The sequence below is a fragment of the Dermacentor silvarum genome, chromosome 4 (genome assembly GCF_013339745.2).
Source record: "Dermacentor silvarum isolate Dsil-2018 chromosome 4, BIME_Dsil_1.4, whole genome shotgun sequence".
Taxonomy (NCBI): Eukaryota; Metazoa; Arthropoda; class Arachnida; order Ixodida; family Ixodidae; genus Dermacentor; species Dermacentor silvarum.
The window spans coordinates 182,454,240-182,480,564 of NC_051157.2; the positions used below are offsets into that span (position 1 = coordinate 182,454,240).

Consider the following 26,325-nt stretch of genomic DNA (forward strand, 5'->3'; position numbering starts at 1 on the left):
AATCGAATTTTTACGACAAAATTTAGGGGTGCGATCATTACGCGAGTGCGATCATTATGCGAGTAAATACGGTATCCCAGTGGTCACCAGCTCGATTTCGTTTCGATCGCCAGGCATTAGGAAAACTACAATGGATGCGTATTGGTGCAGTGATTCAGACCGAGTGGGCATGAGCCAAAATGCTCGCCTCGAAAAAGAGCAGCGAAAATGTAAGCTTGCCGAAGCCACAAAAGCGACAGTGTGGGTCCCAGGCCGTTCGAGCTGGCCACAGCATTTAGCATTGCGTAGATGTCAGCTACAGTTGAGACTGCCAAATGTTTTAGTGACTTCGGGTTGTACGTATTTTTTTTTTTTTCTAAAACAGGGGTTCTCAGGTACGTTCATCCCAGGGAACCCTGCTAAGCTCCACAAAGTGCCAAGGAACCCCCCCCCCCCCCCCCCCCCCCCCGATTTAACCGACTTATCGAGGGTATCAAGAAAACAAACAAATGCTGCACTACGTCAACACGCTTTTATTTACTCAATGAATCGTCAAATCTTGTTTCTATTTAGCACAAGACCAGTGCGGAAGCTGAAATTCTCTTCATCTCATGACTGATTAGCGCTAGCAGCGGCGAAGGCCTCACGACATCCTTCGCGGCGCGCGTTTTCATCTGAGACGCGCATTGCACCAACGGGTGCACATCCCGATTATTTTTTCGCCACTCAGCTGCTCGCCAACAAATTGTCCGTCCATCGCGATGTAGCCGGTGCTTTTTATCTTTGACAGCTTTGCACTGAGTAAAAGCGAAACTACTGCTTGCCGCAACCGCTGTCGACGAAACCGCGGCCGCTATCGACGCGATCATGGACGGCGATCTTGCGGTTCAGAAGGCAGGCGGCTGACGCACGCACCAAGTCAAAACGAAGCTACCTTTCGCTGCAAGAAGTGCGGACAAAACTGCGCTCGCTATCGACGCTGCCATGGGAGGCGACTACGCAGTTGTGAAGGCACGCAGCCGACGCGCGCATCGAGTGAAAACGAAACTACTATTTGCCGCAACCGCTGCGGACGAAACTGCGGTGGTTATCGACGCGATCAGAGATAGCGACTACGCACTTACGGAGGCACGCGGCTAGCCGCCAACGCGGTGTTACGCGCGGCGATAAACGCAAGAATAAAGGCTTTAAAGGCACAATTAGGACACGAAGCGCTTCGGCGTTGCTGTCAGTCACGTGCCGCGTACGATTGCCGCTGAGGACCACGGCGATTGGACGCTACGCCGTTCTTGCTCTTCTGCGGCGCGCATTTGCGGTGCTCCGCGTTTTTTTCCCCCCCTTCAACGTATAGGTCAATGCGCACGCTATCGGCACCTACCCTATCTACAAATAGGAGAAAGGCGCATGGTGGTAAACTACGGCCTCCGAGATTCAAGTGCGAAAGCTTAGGCGCGCGGCCCGTTCTCAGAGGTTGGGTGGCTACAAGCTGCTTGCGTATTTATTGCGCAGTTCGCGCGTTGCTGTTACGCACTGTGATGTGCTTTTTGACACTCGGGCATGGGTAATGGAGGTTCTTTGGATCAAGCGCACCTCGTGTTCGCCGTTTTAGACACTTTAGAGCGGGACCAGGGAAAATTTATCAGTGGCTCGCGGAACCCCGAGCAGGGACCTGCGGAACCCGTAGGTTCCGCGGAACCCACTTTGAGAACCCATGTTCTAAAACATGAACGAGGTTCTACTGAATTATAAGTGGTACTGCAATGTAAGAACTGTCCAAAATATCTAAATGCATCTGACTGTACCAGAACATCCTATTCTAACAGGCACAGGAGTTTGTCCTATTGTTATTAATTTTGTTATAAATTCTTGTATTTCAGTGCCTCGAAAGTCGGACTTGCTCGAACATTTTCTTCAGCAAATTATTTATATTGTGCTGTCTAAGCTTCTAAGGAAGGGTCAAATTATGTTTTATTTGGAAGCATGTTTTCTTTATAATTTGCTTGCACTTAAATTTTATTACATTATAAGGTAGGCTTTCAGCTGGAAGTTTTCGAAATCTTCATATATATTAAAAAAAATTTTAATAAGATCTACACTGTGTAGGCCTGCTTAGTGAAAATCTGACCCATGCTACGATCATTTTCTTTGTTCTTAACGGAAACGTTACTTTAGGATAAATATGCAAACGACTTTCCCGTAAATTATGTGTGCAGGTACGGTAGCCCTGGATCTGTGAGCAAGGAGTACGGAGAATTCGCCGACTTCTTCCTCAAAGCGTACACCGAAGGAATCCTCCAGGTGGTGCTCCGTTTGCTCGACCAGCACCGGCAGAAGGTTTACGTCTCGCCAAGGGTTCTCCAACATGCGCTCAACTACTTGCGACACGCGTGAGTGTTAGCGTGCCCCTGTTTTCTGCATTCATTGGATGCTCCCTTTATTTAGCAGAGTGTTTTGACACTTCACATTGTCAAGTCACTGCCACAGTCATAATTGTGCTTTGTCGATTGCACGTGCAGCATTGTTCTACAATGACCGCATTGTCCACTGCCAGAGGCGTCCCTGTGCCATTTAGCGCTTGGCCGTAAGAAAGCAGTGGCACAGCAAAGCTATCCAGGGGCTCTGCAGAGTGAAGGGCATGTACTTTTTACCGGATGAGACCCTTGGCTAACAATGCATTTGTTTAGTGAAGAAATAGGCTACCGTTGTTTGTATTTCGCACGAAATCCGCGTGGAAACTGTGTCATTTGTCATCTCATGCTAATGATAAGCTCTTGCAACTTGTTACGAAAACTCGCACGTGACACTTCTACAAAAAATCAAGGTCCCAGTGACTCCCTTAGTAGTGCTGTTGCTGTACAATGCTCGTCTCGATTTGAATGGACATCCTTTTCATTACTGAGCACATCTCCTAATTCAGTGCCAGTGAGTCGGCCAGCAAAAATTGACCATCACACTGTAGGGATTGAGTTGTGCCTGTAGCCTGCTGGTCACGCTTGAAGTGCTTTTCACTTGGGGTGTGCGAATACCGAACACAGTTGACTTCTGTTGATTCGACGCCGTCAGGACCGACGAAATTGATCGAATTATCCAGCGGGTCGAATTAAACAAGATGCAGAAAAAATGCAAAAACACACTGTTGATTCATTTGGCAGTAGTTGACTGGTTCTAAAATGCCCGAATCAAACGTAGCCGAGTTTCTATGTGTACAAAGTAGAAAACTAGTGCGCTGTGAGGAGAGAGTGGTGGCGCAAGCGGACCGAGAGCTCCAAGTGAGGCAAGGTGCAGTTCTCGGAGGCCGCGCGCACGGTTGACTGTAGTTGCCATGGGAAGGACCAGTCGCAAGTGCGACGGCGAGAGAGGAAGGAAGACGCAAGTGGCGCAGAGTGTGTGGTGTGTTGTGCATGGATGGATAGCATGTGGACAGCGTGCGGGAAGAATCGCGGAGTGCGGTAATACAGTGATTGGTTGTGACGAACCTGTCGGCCTATTGTCGTTCGTAGCAAGTGGGGCCTGTCCGGGATCGACATGGACATGGAGGCAGTGAACGTGCCTGAAGAGTTGCTGCAACATCTGCTGGGACAGACCAATGCCGTCACCACGAAACGTGATCAAATCACGGTAGCAGTTCGACGAAGGCTGATGGCGGCCGAGGCAGGGCCAGCAGGTTCCGTGGCAGCAGCGGTGGCGGTTCAATTGTCGGGCGACGCCGCTTCGCTGGAGGTCAGCTCCCTAAATACGGCGGATTTAATGACATGCAGTCCCCTGAGGAGTTTCTGGATCGGCCGGTGACGTTTTGTTTGGTCAACGGTGTCGCTGCCGGCAAAAGGCTTGCCCACATTGTGCCCGCTGCTCTGGAGTGCAGCTCGAAGTTGCGGGGGCGCTTCGTGACCACGTTTGCATCGTGGGAGGAATTTATGGTGGCCTTCATTACGGAATTCTCTTCTATTGACACAAAACGCCACTTGAAACAAGAACTCGAGCAGCACCCATAAGAAACTTTAAACAAATTTATTTACATGATCGCGGCCTAATATGACCGGATCGGTGGTGAACTGTTGGAATCAGAAAAGGTTGATTGCATGTTGCGGCAAATGCACCTGCAGCTCCAGGCTTGATTAAGGGCAAACAGTTTGCCAATCTCGCGGAGTTGGCTAAGGCAGCTGACGGCCTCATGGAGCGTGCTTGGAGGCAGTTGCCTTACAAGCTGCCTCCGACAGACTAAGTGGCGAAGGACCTTGCCTTCCACTCGGCTGTGAACATGACTGGCCAGCCCGGAATGCAGCCCAGAGTGTTGACGGCTGTGGCTGTCTACGCCGGTGGCATCCTACTGGCCGTTGCACCCCGCGATGGTACAGCCATCCTACCATCGAGGCCAGCTGCACAGAGTGACCGCTGGTACTGTAAGGCCACCTCTCACAGCACCGTCACAGGGATACCAACAGCACGACTCCGGAGCATTTACCTGGTGTCACTGTGTAGGTGTGGGTCACTTAGCTTGCTATTGGCCCGCAAGTCATTGTACCAGCCCGCCTGGCTGCTACGAATGCAATGGAATCAGGCATTTCTAGTCACAGTGTCCTGGAAATGGGAGGCAGTAGAAAATACATGCAGGACAGGCGCTGTCCTGCGTGTATTTTCTTCTTCGTCCTTCATCCCAATTGTGAGCGCTGCACAGAAATTCACCGTGAGACGTGCGTAGGTTCCACAGCATTTTCTGCAAAGTATGAAACATGCGAGTCCAGTGTGGCACTTGTGTTGCATATGTGCAGTGCTTGACCAGTGTGTCTGTTGTCTTAAACTTTGCAGTGTGAGCCATGCCTTCTCTTGGAAGTTCCTGAAGCCCCACATAGTGGTGAGTTCCCCGCTGAATTGACTTCCCGTGTGCTGTCCACTGATAAAAATGGAACACGTGAATGCCTCAGTCACGCTTGGGGACTGCTCTGGCTGTGTTTGTGCGTGGAGGTGGAAAGCAGTGCCATTGTGCAGCTCGGATAACATTGAGCCACCCAAGAATACGCACACCCCACCAAAGTCCTAAACATCTACACCGACTCCCCAACAGGCATGCACAAGCATCTTGCACAATAACATCCTCCCCCCCCCCCCCCCCCCCACTTGTTGAAACAATTGGCCATTCATTGAAACGCTTTGTTTTTACACCAGTTTCCGCATTGTCAGCTGTTACGACGGGGCCCAGCCAGTAAAACTTATACAGTTAAACCTGGATGTAACGAAATTGACAAATTCCCAAAAAACTTCGTTAATAAAGAGGATTTCGTTATATGCAGGTTCGGCACGAAAATTAGAAAAAGAAACGCTTACCATATGTACTATCGCTCAAGATTTACTCCCAATACTCTAAAGTTGTGATGAACAAAAAAAGTCGCAGTTTCGCCCGAAAGGCGAAGCATTGATTGCGACAGCAAATTAGCAGACAGCTTATAGGAAGTAAGGATAATAGTTTTATCAGTCGTATAAACTTGTAAACATTCGCTGTTTAACTAAATTGGTAGACTAATGCCTAAGCAGACGTACTACAGTACATGGTCGAAGCTACGGGAGCTGTAGGCTCGAAGTGCGTAGGATGCGGCCATATTGAAATGCCGAGGAGAGTGCCGGCTTGGCGCGCTAGGCCAGCTGCAGCAAGCGGCGGGATCAGGTTTGAATGAAGGGAGGGGAAAAGGTCACACCTGCGGCGGCAAGATCGCCGGGTCGAGGGATGCAGGCCCGCCTCGCGCACGCTCGCACGCACGCACACGTGCTCTCGCCTCGCAGTCGCCGTGAATTCGAGCTCGCCAAGTGCGACGCCGCTGCTTCGCATTTCGTTGCAGTGGATAAGGTGCTTCAGGGTGCTACTCGCGCAAAAATGACAAAATTTGGGGCGAAATCTATAGGTTGTCGGCGGGGAAAATTTATTTCGTGGGGGTCTCCCGCTGCCACTTCGTTATGTAGAGGTCTCAAATACATGTGCTTCTATGGAGTAACGGCGGGGAATAGAAAAACTTAGTTATATCCAGGAATTCGTTATATGGAGGTTCATTATAAGCAGGTTTAACTGTAATTCAGCTGCCCTCTAGCACATCTAGTTGAAATTTGTATTCTCGAATTCAACATTCCTTTCCGAGACATTTATTTCTGTATCGAAGGCGTTCTTTCTTTTTGGGGCTTTGGATGACCATGACATTAAAAAAATAAAAATTCGAGTTAACTGATACTGGACTAATGACAGTTGACTGTATTTGCTCAGAGGCTGGTGATTGGATTGATGAATCTTTTCACACTGAACTGTTTTCTCTTTGGTTAGCACAGTCATTATCTAATCTGTTATCCTGGTTGGCCAGTCCTCATTCTCATGAACAGCCTTTGTAGTTGAACAGGTGCATGAGTCTGTGCTGACACTCCAGTGTGTGCTGTCTGGATGTCTTATGGTTGTGTTTTTTGGGAGGAATGGTACTCAGACTTTGTGATGGCTATTGTGTCACGCTCTCGCTTTGTCATGCCTTGTGGGAGAGCCCACTGCCAGAGGCGGCCCTGCACCTTCTCAGTTAGTGCCTGGCCGTAAGAAAGCAGTGGAACAAAAATATTTTGGGCGGTGAGCGAGAGATGGGTGCAAGTTCTTGTGCATCCATTCCAAGCACTGCAGAGCAGTGAAGCTGCCTACAGACTTATTAGGAATTTAAAGCATATACAGTGGAATCTCGTTGATATCTTCACGGGAAGCGGAGAATCAAACGTGTTAACCGAAACATAGTGCTCCCATAAGACACTGGCCGGGAAATGAACAAAAACATATCCCGAAAAACGTATTATGCAGAATGGTATCAACAAGATTCCACTGTAATATTTTTCTCGGGTCATATTTGAGTGTGGAGATGACAAGAAAAAATAGGCCAGTCAAGCTGTTCTGAATTTTCACAGACCTGAGGGCTTACAGTAGTTTGCTGGCTGTCTTGTAAAATAATTTCACTTTTAACATTGATGTGCACACAGAGAAAAAAATCCGTCATAACGCAAAGCACAAGCAAAACGCATTCTGAAGGCATGAAAAAGGGTTGATAACCAATGGAAAATTATTTGGCTTGAGGGAGTTTGAATGCAAATAAGTTTGTGCTAGGGCAGATACCTGGCTGAGTGCCAGTACTAATACTTTGTGGGCACCATTGACTCACCCAGCTATAAATGTACCGAGTACATTCTGATAAGTGCAAAGTAGGAGGATAGTTAGCTCTGCAAGTGGCCAAACTGAAAAGGGGAGCTGCCATGTCTGCCAAACCTGCGGTGCAGCGGGTTTTAGCTGTGGCACCACGGAGAAAAAGCATGTTCTATGAGGCAGTGTTTATTCACCTGCAATTTTCAGCAGTCATGAGCAGTGAAGCAGAAGCATGAAATTTATTGGAACTTGGTAGTGAATTTTGAACAACCTGAAAAACCTTTATTTTAGTGTTGATTGCAATCTAGGTTGTCATCTTTGCTGACCACCTGTAAGCTTGAGCAACTGTGGAATTGTTCTTGCACCTTGACCCGAATGTAGTGTGCTCAATGTGAAATATACAGACCCGTGTTGACAGTGGAAGGAAGAAATGCCAACTTTTTTGCATTGAGACAGGTTCAGAATTTTTAACCCGAAATGCGAGCGGGACATCGCAGGTGGTAACAGTCATAGGTAGTGCCTTGCACCCGCTCCATGGGGGCACGAGGATTTAGGGATAGATAGCGCTAAGAAAACTGCGCTGCTCCCACTCATGTGCACTCCTCGGTGGCAGAAAGCATGTGCAGTTAGCTTGCCGCACTAGCATGCATGTGCAGTGTAGGATGATGTGTCAAACACTGTGGCATGGTCTCAGCTGATCCCCCACACACAGACACACAAAAGAAAAAAACAAACAAATGTGGATGCGTCCCACACATGGTATACTATTCACTGAAATATCTCGAATATCTCGTCTCAAATGTGGGGGTACCGGCCTCGCTTGGGTGCAGCCATTATACCAAACATTGTGCTATGTGAACATGGGAGCAACATCAATTTTGGAAATCATTTTTGTCAGCATGAAATACTCTGTGCATTGTTTGTTTTAAGACGAATCTGCCTTGACCTACTGTCGGTGTTAGCATTTCAAGAGATCCATAGCGAGTGTGTCCCTTCCTCAAGTTTCAAGCGTTCTTTCTCTGTCGGACGTTCAAAAGTGCCCTGCTGTGTTTATGTGCATTAGAAAAGAAACTGAGGGATAGTGCCCCCTCCCCAACCCATTCTCTCCCAGGGCATAGTGCTGGAGGTGGTGTTTCCCCTGCTCTGTCACAATGACCAGGACGATGAACTGTGGAAGACAGACCCGCACGAGTACATCCGGCTCAAGTACGGTACGTGCACTCTGTCTCACGCACGGGTCTCTTAATTCACAGAAGGGGAAGGGATTTCAAGAAAAAATTGTTGTCCAATGTGCTGTGGGATTTCACATAGCTATGTATTACACATTCTTAAAAATCACTTGGTGTGTGATTGTGCTTACGATGCTGAAGACATTTTCTTACAGCAAGCTGACATGGGGAAAGACATCCAAATTTGTAGATTTTATTTGCACTGTATCTAAGCTGCAATTCTTTTATTGCATTTTCATAGCAAGGATACATGTACGCAGTCTACTGCTCTGCAAGAAATAGATCTCTGATGTATCCCATACAGTCGCCGACCGATAAATCGGACAGCTTTGCGGCACGCCAATGGCCCCTTAGACTTAATGTGTAAAGACGACCGATATTTCGACAACTGCCAGCTCTACATTAAATTATCCGTACTCCGTCCGTGACTAAAAGTGTACGCGGATTCTGCCGCCACTATCTCCTCTGGTAACCTCAATGAGATATGAAGTATGGCCTCAGAGATTATGCGTAGAATGGTAATCCCTGAGACTTTGTCTCGCTCGCAGCACTACGCCTCAGATTAAGGGGGGACGCGGGGATCAGATCGCGAAAATCACGAGAAAAATCGGTTTTTGGAAACCCCGCATTTCGGTATCTGCAACGCCTAATCTACGCTGTATCAAAATGGTTTGGCTGAAAACTCGCTAAAAGTGCCCGAAAAAAATTAATTTGTCAGTGCGCAGGGCGAGAAAACAGCTTTAAATCGCGCAAAATCACCGCCGTTCACGGAGCCATATCTCGTATTTCCCGCCACCGAGCGCCGCCATCTTGGTATCGTTCAAAAGCTCAAAGTTTCGCCGTTGCGCTTCTCAATTCGTCGGTCGTCGCCATCTTGTAACAAATGCACAAACACAAAAGAAGCGCGGGTCTGCTGGAGGTAGTCACACGGGCCCTCCGATGAAAGCGGGCCTCCGATTGGCTGCCGTGGTGAAAGGCATCTTCCCATTGGTTACTGCTGCGGCAGCGAGCAAGATGGCAACCGCAGTTGTCTGCTTCGCAAACCATGCCGGCGTCTTCACTTGACACGCAGAATTCGGATTTCTGAGAGCACCCAGTTTAGTTATGGATCGTCGCTTGTTGGAGATGAAAGTTTGGACGAAGCACGCCTTCGGAATACGGAAGCGCAAGCCTCCTACGGCGAGATGAATACGGCGATTAGCGGGAGAAGCGGAGGAGCACCCGACTGAACGTGCCGCGCTACCTTGCACCGTGGATTACGTGCCGCGCTATCTTGCACCGTCTGACTCATCAAGCAGCGAAACCGACAATTGCCCTGTGCCATCGGTACCGACAACGCAGTCGACGGAAGACGCGCCAACGGAAGCTCCCGCGCCTCGGTGTACGGCCACACGAATCAGCCGAGATCGTATCGACGCGGGTCGAAGGTCACCATCGCCGGCAAAGACGGTGTACTTAGTTTGGTGCATCGTGCGACACGGACACGCCGCCTCCGAGCGAGCCCCAACCGTCGACGAGCTACAGTCTGATAACCGAAGATTCACCGGACAAATAGTCGCCCGAACGGCGCACGATTCAGACGCGTTTCGTGTCAGCGGTGACGGCAGAATCGCGAGCATGCAGCGTGCGCGACTCCCTTCGCGCGATGTCCACAACTGAACGGAAGTTCAATTTGATGGACTAGCCAGGCTATGAAATTTTCAAAGCCCACCAAACGAAGAGGCAAAGGTGCAAGAATATGCTTGGCAGCACTGATGCCAAAAATTACCGCCCTGATGCGTTCTACTAAACCTGCACTGCTTGCAAAACTTTGCAGGTCGTTTTCTCAATAGTGTTTTTTTTTTGTTGGTCACCTCGCTCGTGGAAAGCATAGCACAACAATGGCTGGACCGATTTTGGTCCAGTTTGTTTTGCTGTGATCCATAAACTGTGCTGCACATCAAGACAGTCTTGAAATGTTCATTTATTTTTCCATTATTTAATTATTTCAGAATAACTACATGGCTCTATGCAGTGAAACACAAGTCACATGCATGTCATATCGAGTAATAAATTATGAGGGCACTAAAAAAAAAATCTAACACTGTCTTGATATAGATTAGACATTTGGGCAAACATACACAGTATTCCCAGTTCCGTACCATGTTTCGTTACTGTGCCAGGCTTTCCACGAGCAAGTAACTTGTAAACTTTTGTAAATTCTTATAAAACAAAAAGTAATGAAGATATCTTAATGAAATTTTAGATTTGCCTCTCTATTGCAATGTACAGCGTGTGTGCCAAATTTCAGCCCTTTCTGTCAAGAAACAAAAAAGTTATTTTTCATCCCCTCCTCCCCCCTTAAGTAACAAATGCTGATTTTGGAGGCTTTGCCTGAATTGTGAGGTCGCATCAACATCGCGATCATCACATCCTATTCCGGCATCCCAGCGCATGGCCCACTCTGTTTGTTTAGTTGGCGTTCCAGACAGCACTCTGCTGGCTACAAGAAGTCATTCTTGTGAAGTTATCGACAGGCCGAGTCAAATGGCACCAACGGTCCCCTCGCAGTGCGACTCCGAATTAGTCTTGAGTCGCAGTCCTAATGAACCTGACATCGCAACTGAAGACCCCGAACTGCCGCCTACCATAGCGAGCTCAAATGTGGACATCATTGATGACCTGCCAGGCTGTGGTGTGCCGATTCCTGCCGCCGTTACATTTGCAGACATTACAGACATTGACAGCGCAGTGTTGTGTGCCAAACTTAATGATGACGAAATAATTAAGCGAGTTCTCCCACCGTCAAACAGCGACTCTAACTTGGATGATCATGTGCCATGCGGATCTGACTCGAGCCTCTACAGTCCGTGCATCTGTGTACAGCGACAACAGAAAACCGGCAGAAATATAGGTGTACTTGGTTACACGTAAGCGAAAGTGTGTGCAGCAACGAATCGACCACTTCTTCCTTGCACAGGGGCATTAAAAGGTAAATAAAATTCTTCTTTGGGAACATTCATTTTTTCGGACATTCGATAGTTTGGACTTATTTACGTTCCCCGTGAAGTCCGAATTATCGGTCGTCGACTTTATACAGCCAAAGCTCGTTAAAAAACTAGAGAGAAAGAAAGAAGTGTTCAATCAGGGTAACGCAGCTGTTGGTCTCTTCTCTGTCATGGATCATGTGTGCCAGAGTTGTGACGTGTGCCCCCCTTCTGTTCTGCTTGAGCAGACGTCTTTGAGGACTTCCTGTCGCCCGTGACTGCGGCCCAGAGCCTGGTGCACACGGTGTGCAAGAAGCGCAAGGGTGTGCTGCAACGTTCCATGGCCTTTGTCGTGTCCCTGCTCACCAGCCCCGCCTGCTCGCCCCGGCAGAAAGACGGTGCCCTCCATCTGGTCGGCACCGTGGCCACCCTCCTGCTCAAACGCCGCATGTACAAGGTGAGTGGGGGCAAGCACTGTCTGCGCACCATGCTCACTTGCTTCCTAGAGCCCTCAAAGCTTGACCTTCACTCAATTATTGTGCTCCGAAAAAAGAAAAGTGTGGCTACCGGGACTGTAACTATAGTAGGCTACAACTTTAGAATTGAACAACTATATTGAGGGTCCTGCGAAGTTAATTCGGGGCGGGCCTTAGCCCCGGCCTAGGCTTCGGCCGCGAGCCCTTGGGCTCGGGCGGCTTCCTCGGCTCGCTGGACGGCCCAGAGTTGATCTTCTAACGCGGAGCTTAGCAGAGCCACCTCCCAGCGCGCCCTGCGGTTAGAGACTGCCTCCTCGTGGTTCCTGTGTATTTCGTTGTTTAAACTCGAGCATTCCCATAGCATGTGTCCCAGGGTGGCCCTGGCATTGCACGCCCTACATTTATCCGTCGAATAAAGATCTGGGTTATAATGAAATAACGCAGCACTACAAGCTCAGTAGATGCAAATACCCACCACCACATAACAAATCAAGTAAGAAGCAGGAGACAACTGCAAACACACACGTACCCAAATCCAGTGATCTTTCCTCTATGTTACAACTTCAGAAGGCAGCGGCATTTGCCCCTCAAAGGCGGATGCACACGAGCCTGCACTAGTGGGCACGCACTCTAGACTGACATCATGAGCCAGACGGCCGGTCACCCCGCCGATGGAGAACATGGCAGCCCACGCTTCGAAATGGGCTGAGTCGTGTCAGTGGGACTATTGCTGTAGTCGTGGAGGCAATCGTCTGCTGCGCTTCGGTCATCTGGGCAGGGCCTCTCCTGTCGTCTGTTGTACCCAACTATAGTGCCATGTGACCTGCTTGCGAAAATTCCTTCTTTGGTCTCACGCGTGTCACTTGCACAAATTTTGCACGTCGGCATCAGTTGAGGCAAGGTTTTCATGCAGACCCACACTGTAAACTTTTTTCTTGTGTTTATGTCTGGTGGTGGCAGCTTCTAGCACAGCCACGAAAAATAAGAATTCAAATATAGGTACGCACATGCATTGCGACTTGCAAACCATGTGTGGTTCATTTATGTGCACTGGTCTGATGTGCTAGCCATGGCCAAGCTTAACCCATCAGGTGGCAGGTTGTGCGGCGAGTAATCAATTGTCACGTCTAAATACTTGCCGAATAACTGCACTCGAGCCTCGTTGTAGCAAAGTTGAAGGAGGGGCCAAAATTGCTTTGTTATATCCATTACTTCGTTGTATCAATTGTTGCCCCTTTTACTGCACTATATGCCCAATGGTGCATGCAACTTTAAACATGCAAAGAAGAAAATGGCTTGTTGCGCTCTAAGTGTGTGGTTGTAAACTTGTGATTAACAAGAAATCAAGCCCCTCGTATCCCCTTGTACTTATCACTCATTAACAAATGAGTAGGTTGTTTTGGCACTGCTGTGTTGATGCATCATATAATTTGAGTGGGATGCATTGCGTTTTATGTCAGTGATATCTTTGGTTCAGCTAGGTAAACGTTAGCAGTGAGATATGCAAGGCGATGTGACGAATAGGTTGCGGTTGAAGGTGTCAGTCAGGGTGTCTACCAACCGGGAAAACAGGGAATTCTCAGGGATTTTGAATATTCTGGAAAAACTCAGGGAAAACTCAGGGAATTTGTGCCTATATCAGGGAAAATTACTGTAGGGATGGGCGAATATAGAGTATTGTCGAATATTTCATAGAATAATTCTATGTTTGTTATTTGCTTCAATTCGAATTCATGGATTCAATATTTTCGAATTATTCAGCGGTCCCGAATAGGCAGCCAAAAGCCACGGACGGTCGGTGCACATCTCGGAGGCTATGCTTCACGTCATGGCTGCCATACATCAACCATAAATCTCGAAGGCTATATGTTTTTGCATTAAAGAGCCTGAAATGTGCGACGCAGAAGAGCAGAAACGGCGCTAGCGCACAACCAGAAACGAAGCGGCGGAGTCCGCATAGCCATAGTCAGCAGCGGAAATCGTACGTGAATGACAGCAACGACGGAACGCTTCGTGCCTATTTGTGCCTTTATTGCGTTTACCGCCGCGCATAACAACGCGTTGGCCGCGGGATTTCATAGTCGCCACCCATCATCGCGTCGATAGCTGCCGCGGTTTCTTTCGCAGCGGTTTCGTTTAGTTTCGTTTTGACTCAATACGCACGTCGGCCGCGTGCCTAAAGAGCTGCGTAGTGGCCATCCATGATCGCATACATAGCGACCGCGATTTCGTCTGAAGTTGTTGCAGTGAACGGTAGTTTCATTCTGACTCGGTGCGTGCGTCGGCCGGGTACGGTCACACTAGCGGCAAGTTGCTGCGCGTCAGCGCCTTGCCGCGAAGTCCACCGTGGCAATCGCGTCTCGCCGCGCGGCAGCGCGATATGATCTCGCGCGCTCTCGGAACGCGGAATCACCGTGAGCGAAAAGGGTGCGATCGGACAGCGTCCAGAAATCCCTCTATAGAACCGCGAGAGACGACAATCGTCGATAACCCGGCTAGGAGCGGCGGAGGTCCGGTTGGCCATTGGCTCTGTGACGTCACCCTCGTCGCTCTCGGCACCCGCGGCAAGCCGTAAAACCCCCGATTCCTGCCGCTTTTGCCGCGCGCGTCATGATGCGTTGCCGCTCGCGGCATGACGCGGGCGTTTTTGCCGCTATCGTGGCCATACCCTTAAGCACCGCAAAGTCGCCGTTCATAATCGTGTCGATAGCGGCCGCGGTTGCGACAAGCAGTTGTTTCGATTTGACTCGGGGCAAAGCTGTTGAGGACAAAGCTGTTGAGGATAAAGCGCACCGGCTACATCACGATGGACGTGCGATCCGTTGGCGTTGAGCTTACTGGCGAAAAAATTATCAGGATGTGCGCGCGGTAGTGCAAAGCGTGTCGGAAATGATGGCGCGCGCCGCAGCCGTGCTGCGAAGGAAGTCGCGAGGCCTCGATCGCCTCTGCGAGAGCCAATCAGTCACGAGATAATGAGAATTGCAGCTTCCGCACTGCTTTTGTGCTAAATAGCGAAAGGATTTGCTCATCCATTATACTAATAACATCCTGCTGACGTAGTAAGCATTTGCTTGTTTTCTGCATACCCTGATAATTCGGACATTTTTTTTTTTCAATCCCGTGAAATTCGAATTAACTAGGTTTTACTGTAATATGTAATATATACTGTTCAAACTATTCGATTCGAAATTATTTGACCAAATCAATACTCGCTTCGAACCTCAAATCCACTAATCGCCCGTCCCTAAATTAGCTGTAATTTAATTGAAAGGGAACGAAAGCTGTGGTAATGGAGGGAGGGAGGGGAGGTGACGTTTAGCTGCGCCCCCAAATGCGTATTTATATAAAAATGTGGTGAGGCGAGAAGGTGGTAAAGACTTCGGACGCTGCTCGACAAGTGTCCCGTTCGGATCTCGTCGAAAACTTCGGAGCGGCCCCCAGAGGCACAGGCAACAGTCACCAGCGCCGTGCGCGTTCGGTGCGAACGCGGGCAAAACGCCGACGGCGTCGACAACAGTTCGGCGCATTGCTGGTGCTGCTGCATGTCTAAGTTTATACAGCTGATCGATAAAACTACTATCCTTACTCCGTATAGCTCTCTACTAATTTGCTATCGCAATTGATGCTTCGCATTTTTTTTAACATGCTTACTAAAGAGTGACAGCATCAGGCAACATGGTGTCAGCCCATCTTGATGTAAAAGAAAGTTCTGTTTCACTCAGGGAATTTAGCAAAATCACTCAGGGAAAACCTGGAAAACTCAGGGAATCTGAAAATGTCAACTTGGTAGACCCCCTGTCAGTAGACTTGCCATACTAAGAATGCTATTAATTTCAATTAATGAAGTAAATAACTTTTTATAACTTGTCCATAGAACTCCATGTACAGTAGAACCCCGCTGTTACGTTTTTCACGGGACCGTAAAAAAATAACGTAAGAGCCGGGAAACGCAAGAGCCAGGAAACAGGAAAAATTGAGAAATGGGAGTAGTGTTGAACTGCACACAATATTATTTTAATTCTTACGTGCGACAAAAAGTAGTTTCGTCCGACAGCCGAAGTATCGATTGCGATGAGCTATACAAAGAATAGTAGTTTTATCGTCTGTATAAACTTGTAAACATTCGGTTATTAACTAATTAACAAACATGGTGTCAGCGCCCACAGGCAAACATGAACACACCACGCTCGATGAGCGTGGACACGCGCAGTTAAGCGTCGCTGCAGAAGCGAGCGACTGTCGTGCTGTTGTCTATCGCTTCAACCCAAACTGAGCGCCGAGAACACGCAGCACGCACAAAGCCACGAGCCGCCGACGCACCTACACTGCGTAGAATCTGCCCCCACGCAGATCGCTTTCAAGATACGGCCCGCGGGACCGCGCGCGCGCCGCCGCGCAGTATGGTGCCAGAGCACAACGCTGCCCGCTCCCCCCCCCCCCCCCCCCCCCCCCTCCTCCCTCGCTGGTGCCTCGAGCGCAACGGAAGGAGGCGCGCTTCCTCTCTGCTTTTCTTTCGCGCGCGCGACGCGGTCGTCGGCTCCCCTCGCAACCTTTCACTCGCACATTCAGCATACGGCCGCGCGGCTTCCCTCGCACGCTTTCACTCGCACATACAGCATACGGCGCGCGGCGACGTATGCTGTATGTGCGAGTGAAAACGTGCGAGGGGAGCCGACGACTGCGTCTCGCGCGCGAAAGAAAGCATACGGCGCGCGGCGACGGCGTTATCGCCTTTGAACTTTATACGGAACATCTATAAGCCAAAACCAATTTTAGGGCCGCAACGCGTCATAGGCATCATCTTTAGATAGCAAAAGCGGATATCAAAGGCCATACTTTTGCTGGCGGAAACCGAAAATACGTAATAAATGTCGCCCCCAGCACTTTGGGCTGCCAATGCCATCGTCAAGCAACCAAGCCAAGCGACATGAAAAGTCAAAATGGCCGCTCGGGCCGGCGCGGTGTGGCAGTTCGCAACGTATGATGCGGGAACGGTCCCACAGTTGCGACGTAACAGCGGGGTTACCAATGCATTGGGTTCTATGGGAGCTGTGCCGGGACCGGCCGAAAACGACGTAACAGCCGGGAAAACGCAGCACCCGGGAACGTAACAGCGGGGTTCTACTGTATTTTGAAACATAATATAATGAAATTTCACTGCGAAATTCCACAAATTCCCAGAGCATTCCTGATGAATAGTATCTTGTCAGTAAGCTCTAAAAAGCGTTTAAAATAAAAAGTTAAGATCTAGTGACTGTTGGTTGTGAATTTTTCATTTAGGCCATCAATGTTTTAATAAAGATTGTTGAAAATCGCACATTTTCAGAAAACGAAACTATGAAGTTTACAACACTAACCCAGCAATGAAAAATGATATCATAGTTCTGTAAATTGCATCTAATTTGCAGTAGATGCAATTGTCAATTGCATCTATTTAAGCGGACAAAATAATGTAATATACGTGACTTTCAAATATGCCACTAATATGTGAGCAGGACTTTTGCAGTACCCTTGTAAACAGTGTAACAAATTCACTTGAGATATAAATTTATATATAAAATTTGTCAAACTGATCCGTTTCACACGGCTGAGGTGAAAACCACAAAATAGGGGAAACACACAAGAGGCTGATAATGGCTCAGCTCACCTAGCATGGATCCGCGCTCGTACCCTGGGGCGTTCAGTCGATCACAAAGGCCAGGCGCTGCAGGCGGCGATCTCCGTGGCTGAGTTGAGTTGCAGCCAATCACAAGCTGGTCAGCCAAAAAACTGCAAAAATTCTTCTCTCAAGCGGTGGAGAGGGAATGTCCCCGGTTCGAAGAAGGGGGAAATGGGGGAACGGGGTGCCTTGGCCGCAGCGTCGCAGTGAGGCACGAAAGGCAGTGGGTGCGGCGAAAGGCGCCCTTCCACACACTTCGCTTGCGAGCAAGTGTGTAATCATTGTGGGATAACCGTGTGCGGCCGCTCCGAAGATAGCGGAATGCACGTGCATTCCCACAGCCCTTGTCAACGAATCTCAAGAAGGTCGGGCCATAATGTGGTTATGAGCGCCAGCGCATGTGGTGCACGCCGCATCAAGAGGAATGTAATGGCGTGGCTCACTGTGGCCGAGATTTGTATGTGTGTTGCGTTGTGCAGCGCCGTAAATCTTTGATGCCATAGCTGACTGCACTTAGTTCCTGCAGCTATCATGAGATGGCACCCACAAATTAAAAAAGAGTGTAAAGAAATACGGATATTCATCCTGAGAGAGAAAAAAAGTTAGTTTCACCATAAAGGCGGATCATTAATAACAATAGCAGAGAGAATTGACCCGATATAACATTCATAGTTTTTTTTTTCATTGTCATGCACGCTCAGGCAAACATGAACGGATCTCACTCGATGGCCTCGAACACTTGTCACAATGCGAGAGAACTCTTTGCACCGTGCTCGGAAACTTGAGGGAACAACCATCTCGGCTTTACCTTTGCACTTGCCGCAGATTATCCCCAAGATGTGGTGCATGGCCCACGTATGGACAGCCGTGCGCTAGGGGGAGAAGGCAAATAGGGTTGCGTCTCCAGCCCCCCTCCCCCTAGCGCGTGCTTGATCACGTTATCGCGCATTCACCCCTGCGCTGAAGAAATCGTCAGTTCTCAAGTTTCTTCGAGCACTCCGAGCTGCCGCGCACAAACGCGACAAATGGTGCAGCGGTCTTTCCTGCATGCCAGGTCCCGGCAAGCATGCAGGAAAGACCGCTGCGCCATTGGTCCCGGCAAGCATGTTTCAACAGTGTTTTTGCTGCTCCGACTTTTCATATGGAGAAACGTTTGCAAATAACCTTTGCTTTGGGGGACATTTTTTTTTTTTTTTTTTTCAGCACTTACCAGCCATGCAGGCTAAGTACATGTTTTGAAACGGCCAAGAACGTCACGAAATTAATTTGTTAAATTGCGAGAAAAAATATTTGGTTTTCAATGGAACTAAGATCGAGAAATAAAAATAGTTCGCTACATCGCAAATTTCATTACAGTAAAACCTCGATAATTCGAAGGTCGCCGGACCGCGAAAATTCTTCGAATTAAGCGGATTTTCGAATTAACCGAAATGAATAATAAAAAAAAGGAAAACAAGCAAGCACTTGCCGCAAAAAGAAATCACCTTTAGTTTCCATGTCCGAGAAAAATTACTCAATGTAATCGCCGATGCGGGATTATTTGGCGAGCTGGTTCGCCGCTCCTAGTGCCATGCTCTCCAGCTGGCTCAAAAAACGTAGCGTACAAATATCACCCGCACTGCACTCAACAAAGTTCAGGGTGTGATCATTATGCGAGGAAAAAAAAAACACACTTCTTGATTGGAAAAGTGGGGGGTGCAGTTCATTACGCGAGTGCATTCATTGGTGTTCGACAGAAATACGGTGTTCGACAGAAATTTTGTAATGTTTGTTTGGTGTACCAAAAAAAGCGGCGAGATGAAGAGTTGAAATACATTGTTACGGTGCTTTTCTAAACCTCTGCGAGCAAGATTCCGAGCTCCTTCTCTTCTGTCTCCCCGTGCGAAGGACCAAATGGAGGCGATGTTGGTGGCGCACGTCTACCCCGAGTTTGGCAGCCCCGAGGGTTTCCTGCGGGCGCGCGCCTGCTGGGTGCTGCACTACTTCTGCGAGATGCCCTTTCGCACCGAGGCCAACCTGCTGCGCGCCGTCGAGCTGCTCACCCACTGCCTCCTGCACGACTCTGAACTCCCCGTGCGAGTCGAGGCGGCCATTGCCCTCCAGGCCTGCCTTACCTGCCAGGAGAAAGGTGAGGGACTGCTGCTACTCCACCTGCCGCTAGGCACCCTTGCACGAAACCGTCCAGAACATCTTCAAAGCAGGCTATAAAGGGCAGAGAATGTTTGTATCTTGATCAGGACATTACACTTCTACAATATCAAAAAGGCCACTCTTGTCATGAAAGCCGGATGATCTCCTGGATTTCAGCAGTGTGTGCTAGTGCCTATTTTATTTTTTATCAGTAAATAATATGGCCGGCATTGCACCGAGTCAAAAAGACTAAACTTGGCAAGTTTTGAGATCTCAAAACCTTTACTGGCCTACAATGGCCCAAACGCAAAAATAACTTTGAAATCTGTGACGTTGCACTGACATATCATTGCTGGAGTTTCACCACAAAATTTAAAAAAAGGAAATTTGACCTTCATTTTCTCTTCCAGTAATGAACCTATTACAGTAAAACCTTGATAATTCGGAGGTCGCCGGACCGCGAAAATTCTTCGAATTAAGCGGATTTTTGAATTAACCGAAATGAATAATAAAAAAAGAAAACAAGCAAGAACTTGCAGCAAAAAGAAATCACCTTTATTTTTCATGTCCGAGAAAAATTACTCAATGTAATTACCGATGCGGGATTACTTGGCGCGCTGGTTCGCCGCCCCTAGTGCCATGCTCTCCAGCTGGCTCAAGAAACGTAGCATACAAATATCACCCGCACTGCACTCAACGAAGTTCACGGAATCGATAACTGCCGCGAAAGCAGGCGTGGTGGTGCTTGACTCCAAAAATTTGGACTTGCTGGATATTCCGGACTTCAAAAATGCACCGTCAGGGTTCCCATTGAGTTCATGCATTTTCGCACCCAATTTTTCGGACGAATTGAGACCCCAAAGTTCGATTTTGCGGACTAAATCGCTCTTTCCGAGCCGCGCTACCCAATCTTGGAAACCGCCATGTTGGATTTTGCACTGGCTTGGATTCCAGTGGCTCGCTGTGTAGCCTCCAAGATTGGAACGCGCGCTATCAATAGAGAGCTAGCGCAATCCTCCAGTCTCGGAGGCCATGCCCGCTCTTCCTTGGCTGACAAAACGCTCCAGAGTACTGCTCTTTTTCTTTTTTCTTAGTAATGCGCTCAGCACTATCGTTGTGACCATTTATTGTGGGATGTTTTTTTATTGCGACACCAATTATATGGACACTTCAAGCGGATTTTCGCCGTCGGCGTCGCCGCCCTGAGGTTCCATACAAAGTCCAAGGGCGAAAAAATCAGCGCCGCGCGCCCGTCGTATGTGCTCTTCTACTCTTCTAACTGCGTACTTAGTGCCAGAGCGGTTTCTCGCGCGCACCGTATCTTGAAAGCGATCTCCAGACGGCTCTGACCTTTTGTATGCGATGTGCTCTATGGGTGTTCTGTGATGTGCTCTCGCCGCTCAGTTTCCGTTGAAGCGATAGACCGCACGAACCTTCGCGGCCGCGCTCGTTCGTGCGCGCTGACACCACGCTTGTTAATTCAGTGAGTTTTTTTTTTTTTTTTTGCTCAAGTTTCGGTTGCTATATCGAACGTGGCGTGTACACTGAGCAGGTGTCTCGGAGACCCATGTCTCAGTGATCGGCGCTACTTCCTGTACCTTCGCGAGAGCTAAGCGGTGCGAAGCTCGTTTCTTGGATCACCATGGCGAACTCCGTTGGCGGAGATCGCCAACGCGGTGACGTTCGTGTCGACTGTACACGGAGACGACGTCATTGCTGCGCAAATCCAAGCAGGTCGATCCCCTCCAAGCGTAGTATGAGGCAGGGCATTATTAGAGATTTTTTTAAGCCGCACTAATAACTTTTTTTTTCCGGCCGAACGAGTTTTCCGGACTATTTTTCAGTACCTTCGAGCTCGGAAAATCGGTTGGCGACTGTACGGAGCGCCCTAACCTAACCGCCGCACGTTGCTACTAGCCGGAAACTTCGAATTATCCGAATAGAGCCGCGCGGGCCATTCAAATTATCCGGTAGAATTTGCATTGAGAATGGCGGGACCGCTCAAATTCTTCAAATTAACCGAAATTTCGAATTAACCGAGTTCGAATTATCGAGGTTTTACTGTATATTGTAAAATTCAAGAAAATGAGGTTTTGAAACAGTACACCGACAAAACAGTATATAAACAGATTTATGGTGTCCGCACTTCATGACATGGCCCCACATGACTGTTTGAAGCTGTGCTTTATGTACACAGAATCTTGGCTTCTGAGCAGCCACAATGCAGGGCCTGTCGAGCAGACGTTTGTAAATCTGTCTTTGACGAATGTGTTGCAGTTTATGCTTGTCGTTACTCCTTTACGGTGCTTTCTTCATGGCATTGCATCACCACGTTGAAAAGTACCTGGTGATCCTTCCTTGTATCATTTTCATTAATCTCTTGCATTGTGTCCCGCCCTTCTGAACGCAGCACAAGTAACCGTGAAGCCCAAGATCAAAGAGATCACCATGGAGCTGCTGAAGATAATCCGGGAGACGGAGAATGATGACCTGACAAATGTCATGCAGAAGATTGTCTGCATGTACGCTGACGACATTGCACCCATTGCTGTCGAGATGACTCAGCATCTGGTAAGTATCCTCCTTGCCATTTCTTGCTCTACTTCTTGCATGGCTTTAGGTCGGCAGACGCAATGTGAAGGCAAATTTTTGAAGTGCAGGCAGATCGTGGAAGAATATTAATCCAAACAATGCTTGGCAGTTGATGGCCATTCAAGTGAAAGGGAAAGCCCCAAAACTAAGCATTCTGCCCCTCAACTGATCAGCTGTCACCATATGGGCTATCCTAGTACACATCACTGTTGGCTCTTCGCTTGTACTGGTGCTATTTCCCTCAGATTCAGCAGCCATGCACTACCGAAGCATTGTATAGGGGCGCTCGCAAAAGATACGCTGACACCAAGAAAACCACAAACAAAGTAGCAGCTCCATGTCACATCCCCAAACCACAGTGTTTCTTTCATTTATTTGTTTTTCACATTCCTTGCTATGGACATCGCAACTGTCTCGCTCGAGGCAGACATCTGAACTATTCCAAAGTGCAAGCGCTTGTAAGTGACACCATCCGGAAAGTGCAACTGCATGGCGTCCCCGCTAATACGGAGGTTACATTTCTCCACGTGCGTTGCTGGTAGAGCCACAGAAATAAGTGCGTAGGTAGAAAAAGGCGTGCGCATAAAGAAGCGTGAAACAAGGAAGCGAAGCACCTCCGTTGCTAGGCAACACTTCACTGGGCAGAGCATGCGCTTGCAAAACCTGTAGCATCTCACGTTTTTGTAGCGAAAGCTACACTGGCCGCATTCTCGCCGTTTTGCTGTGGCCGGTGGCAGCACCGTGAGCTGAGCCGTTGCGTCTCTTGGTGGCGTCGGTGACGGCGGCGAGATCTGGTGCGTCTTGAGTACGGCGTTTCGCCTTGGTGCCTACCTCAGCATCCACGCTGTGTGACGAAACGCCAGAAAACGCAGGGAAAACACAGAATGTGGGGTGGCCTTAAGGGGAACGTCACGCTCGCCTAGTCAGCGCGAGCTTGGCATGGATGAGAGCGAGGCCGGGCTGTCTTCTGTGAATGTTGCGTGGGAGCGGGAGGCTTTGAGCCGTCGTCGGCAAGTGGCGTCTGACCACCCTGTGGATATCGCCCGGCAAGCTGCTTCATCGGAGAGGTTCCCGAATGCCAAGCGTGTGAAGCTAGCGGCGGACACTGAGGAAGAGCGAGTCGAACGGCTCGCAAAACGCTGGAAGCGGGACTACAACGTTAGTTAAGCTAATCAAACGTTAACCAAGGTAAACTAAGACTTAACCAGGCTAAACCAAGCTTTCGCTTTGCATATCCAGGGTTAGCTGAGCTAAGCCGCAGCCATTTTTGTCCTCCAGCGCCATCTCGGGTTTTCCGAACCCATGTGCTGCGGTGTCCGCTCTCTGTGCCCTGTCGGAAGGACATGCAGAAACCTAGGAATCCCCAGATATTGGAATATTAATTCATAGTACTGAGGCGTTGTTAGTAGGGATGGGCGAATAGGGAATTTGAGGTTCGAACCGAATAGCGATTTGGTCGAATAAGTTCGAATCGAATAGTTCGAATAGTATATACAGTAGGACCTCGCTGATATGTTTCCGCTTAATACGATTTCCAGGCTCCATGCAATCGCGAAAAATAAACATAACGCCATAGAGGAATGTGTTAATACGTTCCCGGAAAATACGATTATTCGGCAGCAACGTTCAGCATTGCGGCAAACTGCGGTCTTATGATGCGTTCTGCAGCGAAAGATTATCATTCAGGTGTGCAAAACGACCGCTCTCATGTGCTTGTGAAGCGCTAAGCGGCAGACAGCGGCCACGACTTTTCTGCATTACTCATTCGCCCGAAGTGACGAAGCGCGGCAGCAGCGGTGAATGAATTGACCTTTGCGCTGCCTCGCTGCAACGCGAACCACTAAGCGGCGAAAACAGGTGAACGCCGCGCGCGCGGCGCTACGACTCGCCGAGATCGTAGCGAAGGTGGTGGCGGACGAGAGGCGCTTGAACACGGCGGCGAGAACGAAGGCTTGGCAGCGAGAACGAAGGCTTGCTTGCACCGGCTACCTTCGCCGAAGCCCTTGCTGGCCTGGAAGCCTTACAAAGCTTCTTTCGCACGAAAGACAACAAAAATGCGGACAAGGCTCTGCAATGTGCGCAAAAGGAGTTAGTTGTTCCTGTCCAGGGGTGTGACACACCAGCAGAAAATACAGTCGAATCTCGATAATTTGAACTCGAAGGGGCCCGAAAATGTTTGAATTAAAAGGACTTATTTTTGACGTATTTGTGTACCATAGCGCTACGTACGAATGGTGCGAGTTGTGAAATATCGCGGCGCGCAAGCGAGCGAGGCATCCCGATAGTGCCTCTTCCTCTTCACAACCACAATCTCTCTCTCTCTCTCTCGCATCCCAATAACGGCAGTGAACGAAACGTCGGGGAGCAAGCCGTGCCGGCAAGGCGAGGCGCGCGCGCGGAGACCGTCGAAGGTGAGGGAGGAGGGCGGCAGGGAAGCGCATTTGGCCTCGGCAACCCCGTAGCTTCGGTGGCTCCCCTCGCCTCCCTCTCAACTCCCTCATAGCTCCCTCACCTTCAACTGTCTCCGTGCGCGCCCGCCAGCCCGGTGCCAGCTTAGCCCGCTCCCCGAAGTTTCGTTTTCGGCCGTTGAAGCGAGCATTGGCCGGTGGGGGCAGTTTCGTTGGCTGGACTGGGCCTCCACGTTGCGTCCCTCTGCGCCGCAGCGTTGGCTGAGACGTCGGCACATACACGTGTGTGTTCCGGTGCCACGCTGAAACGGCGACCTTAACATTTGAGAGAGGAAATTTTTGCCGCGGTATTTCTTTTTTTTTCTTTTTTATTTCTCCGCGCGGCATTGAGGGGTCTCTCCTAAGCTTTAGCTTTTATGGCTGTGTCGGAGCATTGCCAGTCGGAGGCCCCACCATGTGATTTGGCGTGCTGCAGAGAGCATTGTCGGTGCGCGGTTATGTTCGAATTAACCGTCGCAAATGCTTTCGCGTTCGAATTACCTAGCGTTCTTGCCCATTGGAATACACACAACTTTGACGGGACCACAGCGTCAGTTCGAATTAACGAGATTCGACTGTAACTATGTTTTGCAAGAAATAAATGTTTGCTGCCCGTGCACCTCAATATGGGCTTGTCAGCTTCAATTTTTACTGGATTCGGATCGTACGTTTATTTTTCGCGTATTAACGTATGAACGAGGTTCTACTGTATCACATGTTACAGTAAAACCTAGTTAATTTGAATTTCACGGGACCGAAAAAAAAAATGTTTGAATTACCCAAATGCCGAATTATCAGCGTATCCAGAAAACAATAAGCAAATGCTTACTACGTCAGCACAATTTTATTAGTGTAATGGATGAGCAAATCCTTTTGCTATTTTTCACAAAAGCAATGCGGAAGCTGCAATTCTCGTCATCTCGTGACTGATTGGCTGTCGCAGTGGCGATCGAGGCTTCGCGACTTCCTTCGCAGCACGGCCGCGGCGCGCGCCATCATTTGTGACACGCTTTGCACTACCGCGCGCACATTCCGATTATTTTTTCACCAGTGAGCTGACTGCCAACAGGGCCGGTATTTTGTAGCGATGCCTTATGACTTATTCTATACTAGTTTTATCATCCACCGCTCACGGCCAGCTGATCCCGTTGATAATGTGAGCGGACAGTCGCTCTGACCACCGACAAAGCGCGATAAGCGCGAAAAGGCATTAGCATCGGAAAGGCATCGCTACAAAATACCTGCCCAGATAGCACGTCCATCGCGATGCAGCCGGTGCTATTCATCCTCGACAGCTTTGCACCGAGTCAAACCGAAACAACTGTTTGTCGCAACCGTGGCTGCTATCGACGCGATTGTGAACGGCGATCTTGCGGTGCTTAAGGCACACGGCCGACGCACGCACAGAGTCAGAACGAAACTACCGTTCCCTGCAACAACTGCAGATGAAATCGCGGTCGCTATCTATGCGATCTTGGATGGCAACTATGCAGCTTTTGAGGCACGCGGCCGACGAGCGTATTGAGCCAAAACGAAGCTACTTTTTGCCGCAACCGCTGCGGAAGAAACTGCGGCAGCTGCCATCGCGTTGTTATGCGTGGCGGTAAATGCTATAAAGGCACAAACAGGCACGAAGCGTTCCGTCGTTGCTGTCATTCACGATGAATGACAGCAACGTGATGACTGTGTCGATGACT

At 49.1% G+C, this 26,325-nt stretch overlaps 1 protein-coding gene across 1 annotated transcript in view; it reads left to right on the forward strand.

Moving 5' to 3' along the window:
• Positions 1–26,325, forward strand: part of LOC119450822 (importin-7) — a 77,084-nt gene that overhangs the window by 14,728 nt on the left and 36,031 nt on the right. The window contains exons 5-10 of the mRNA XM_037714316.2: positions 2,193–2,366; positions 4,786–4,831; positions 8,241–8,340; positions 11,573–11,781; positions 19,347–19,587; positions 22,000–22,160. Coding sequence (XP_037570244.1) covers positions 2,193–2,366; positions 4,786–4,831; positions 8,241–8,340; positions 11,573–11,781; positions 19,347–19,587; positions 22,000–22,160 — 931 coding nt within the window. The remainder of the gene's footprint in view (positions 1–2,192; positions 2,367–4,785; positions 4,832–8,240; positions 8,341–11,572; positions 11,782–19,346; positions 19,588–21,999; positions 22,161–26,325) is intronic.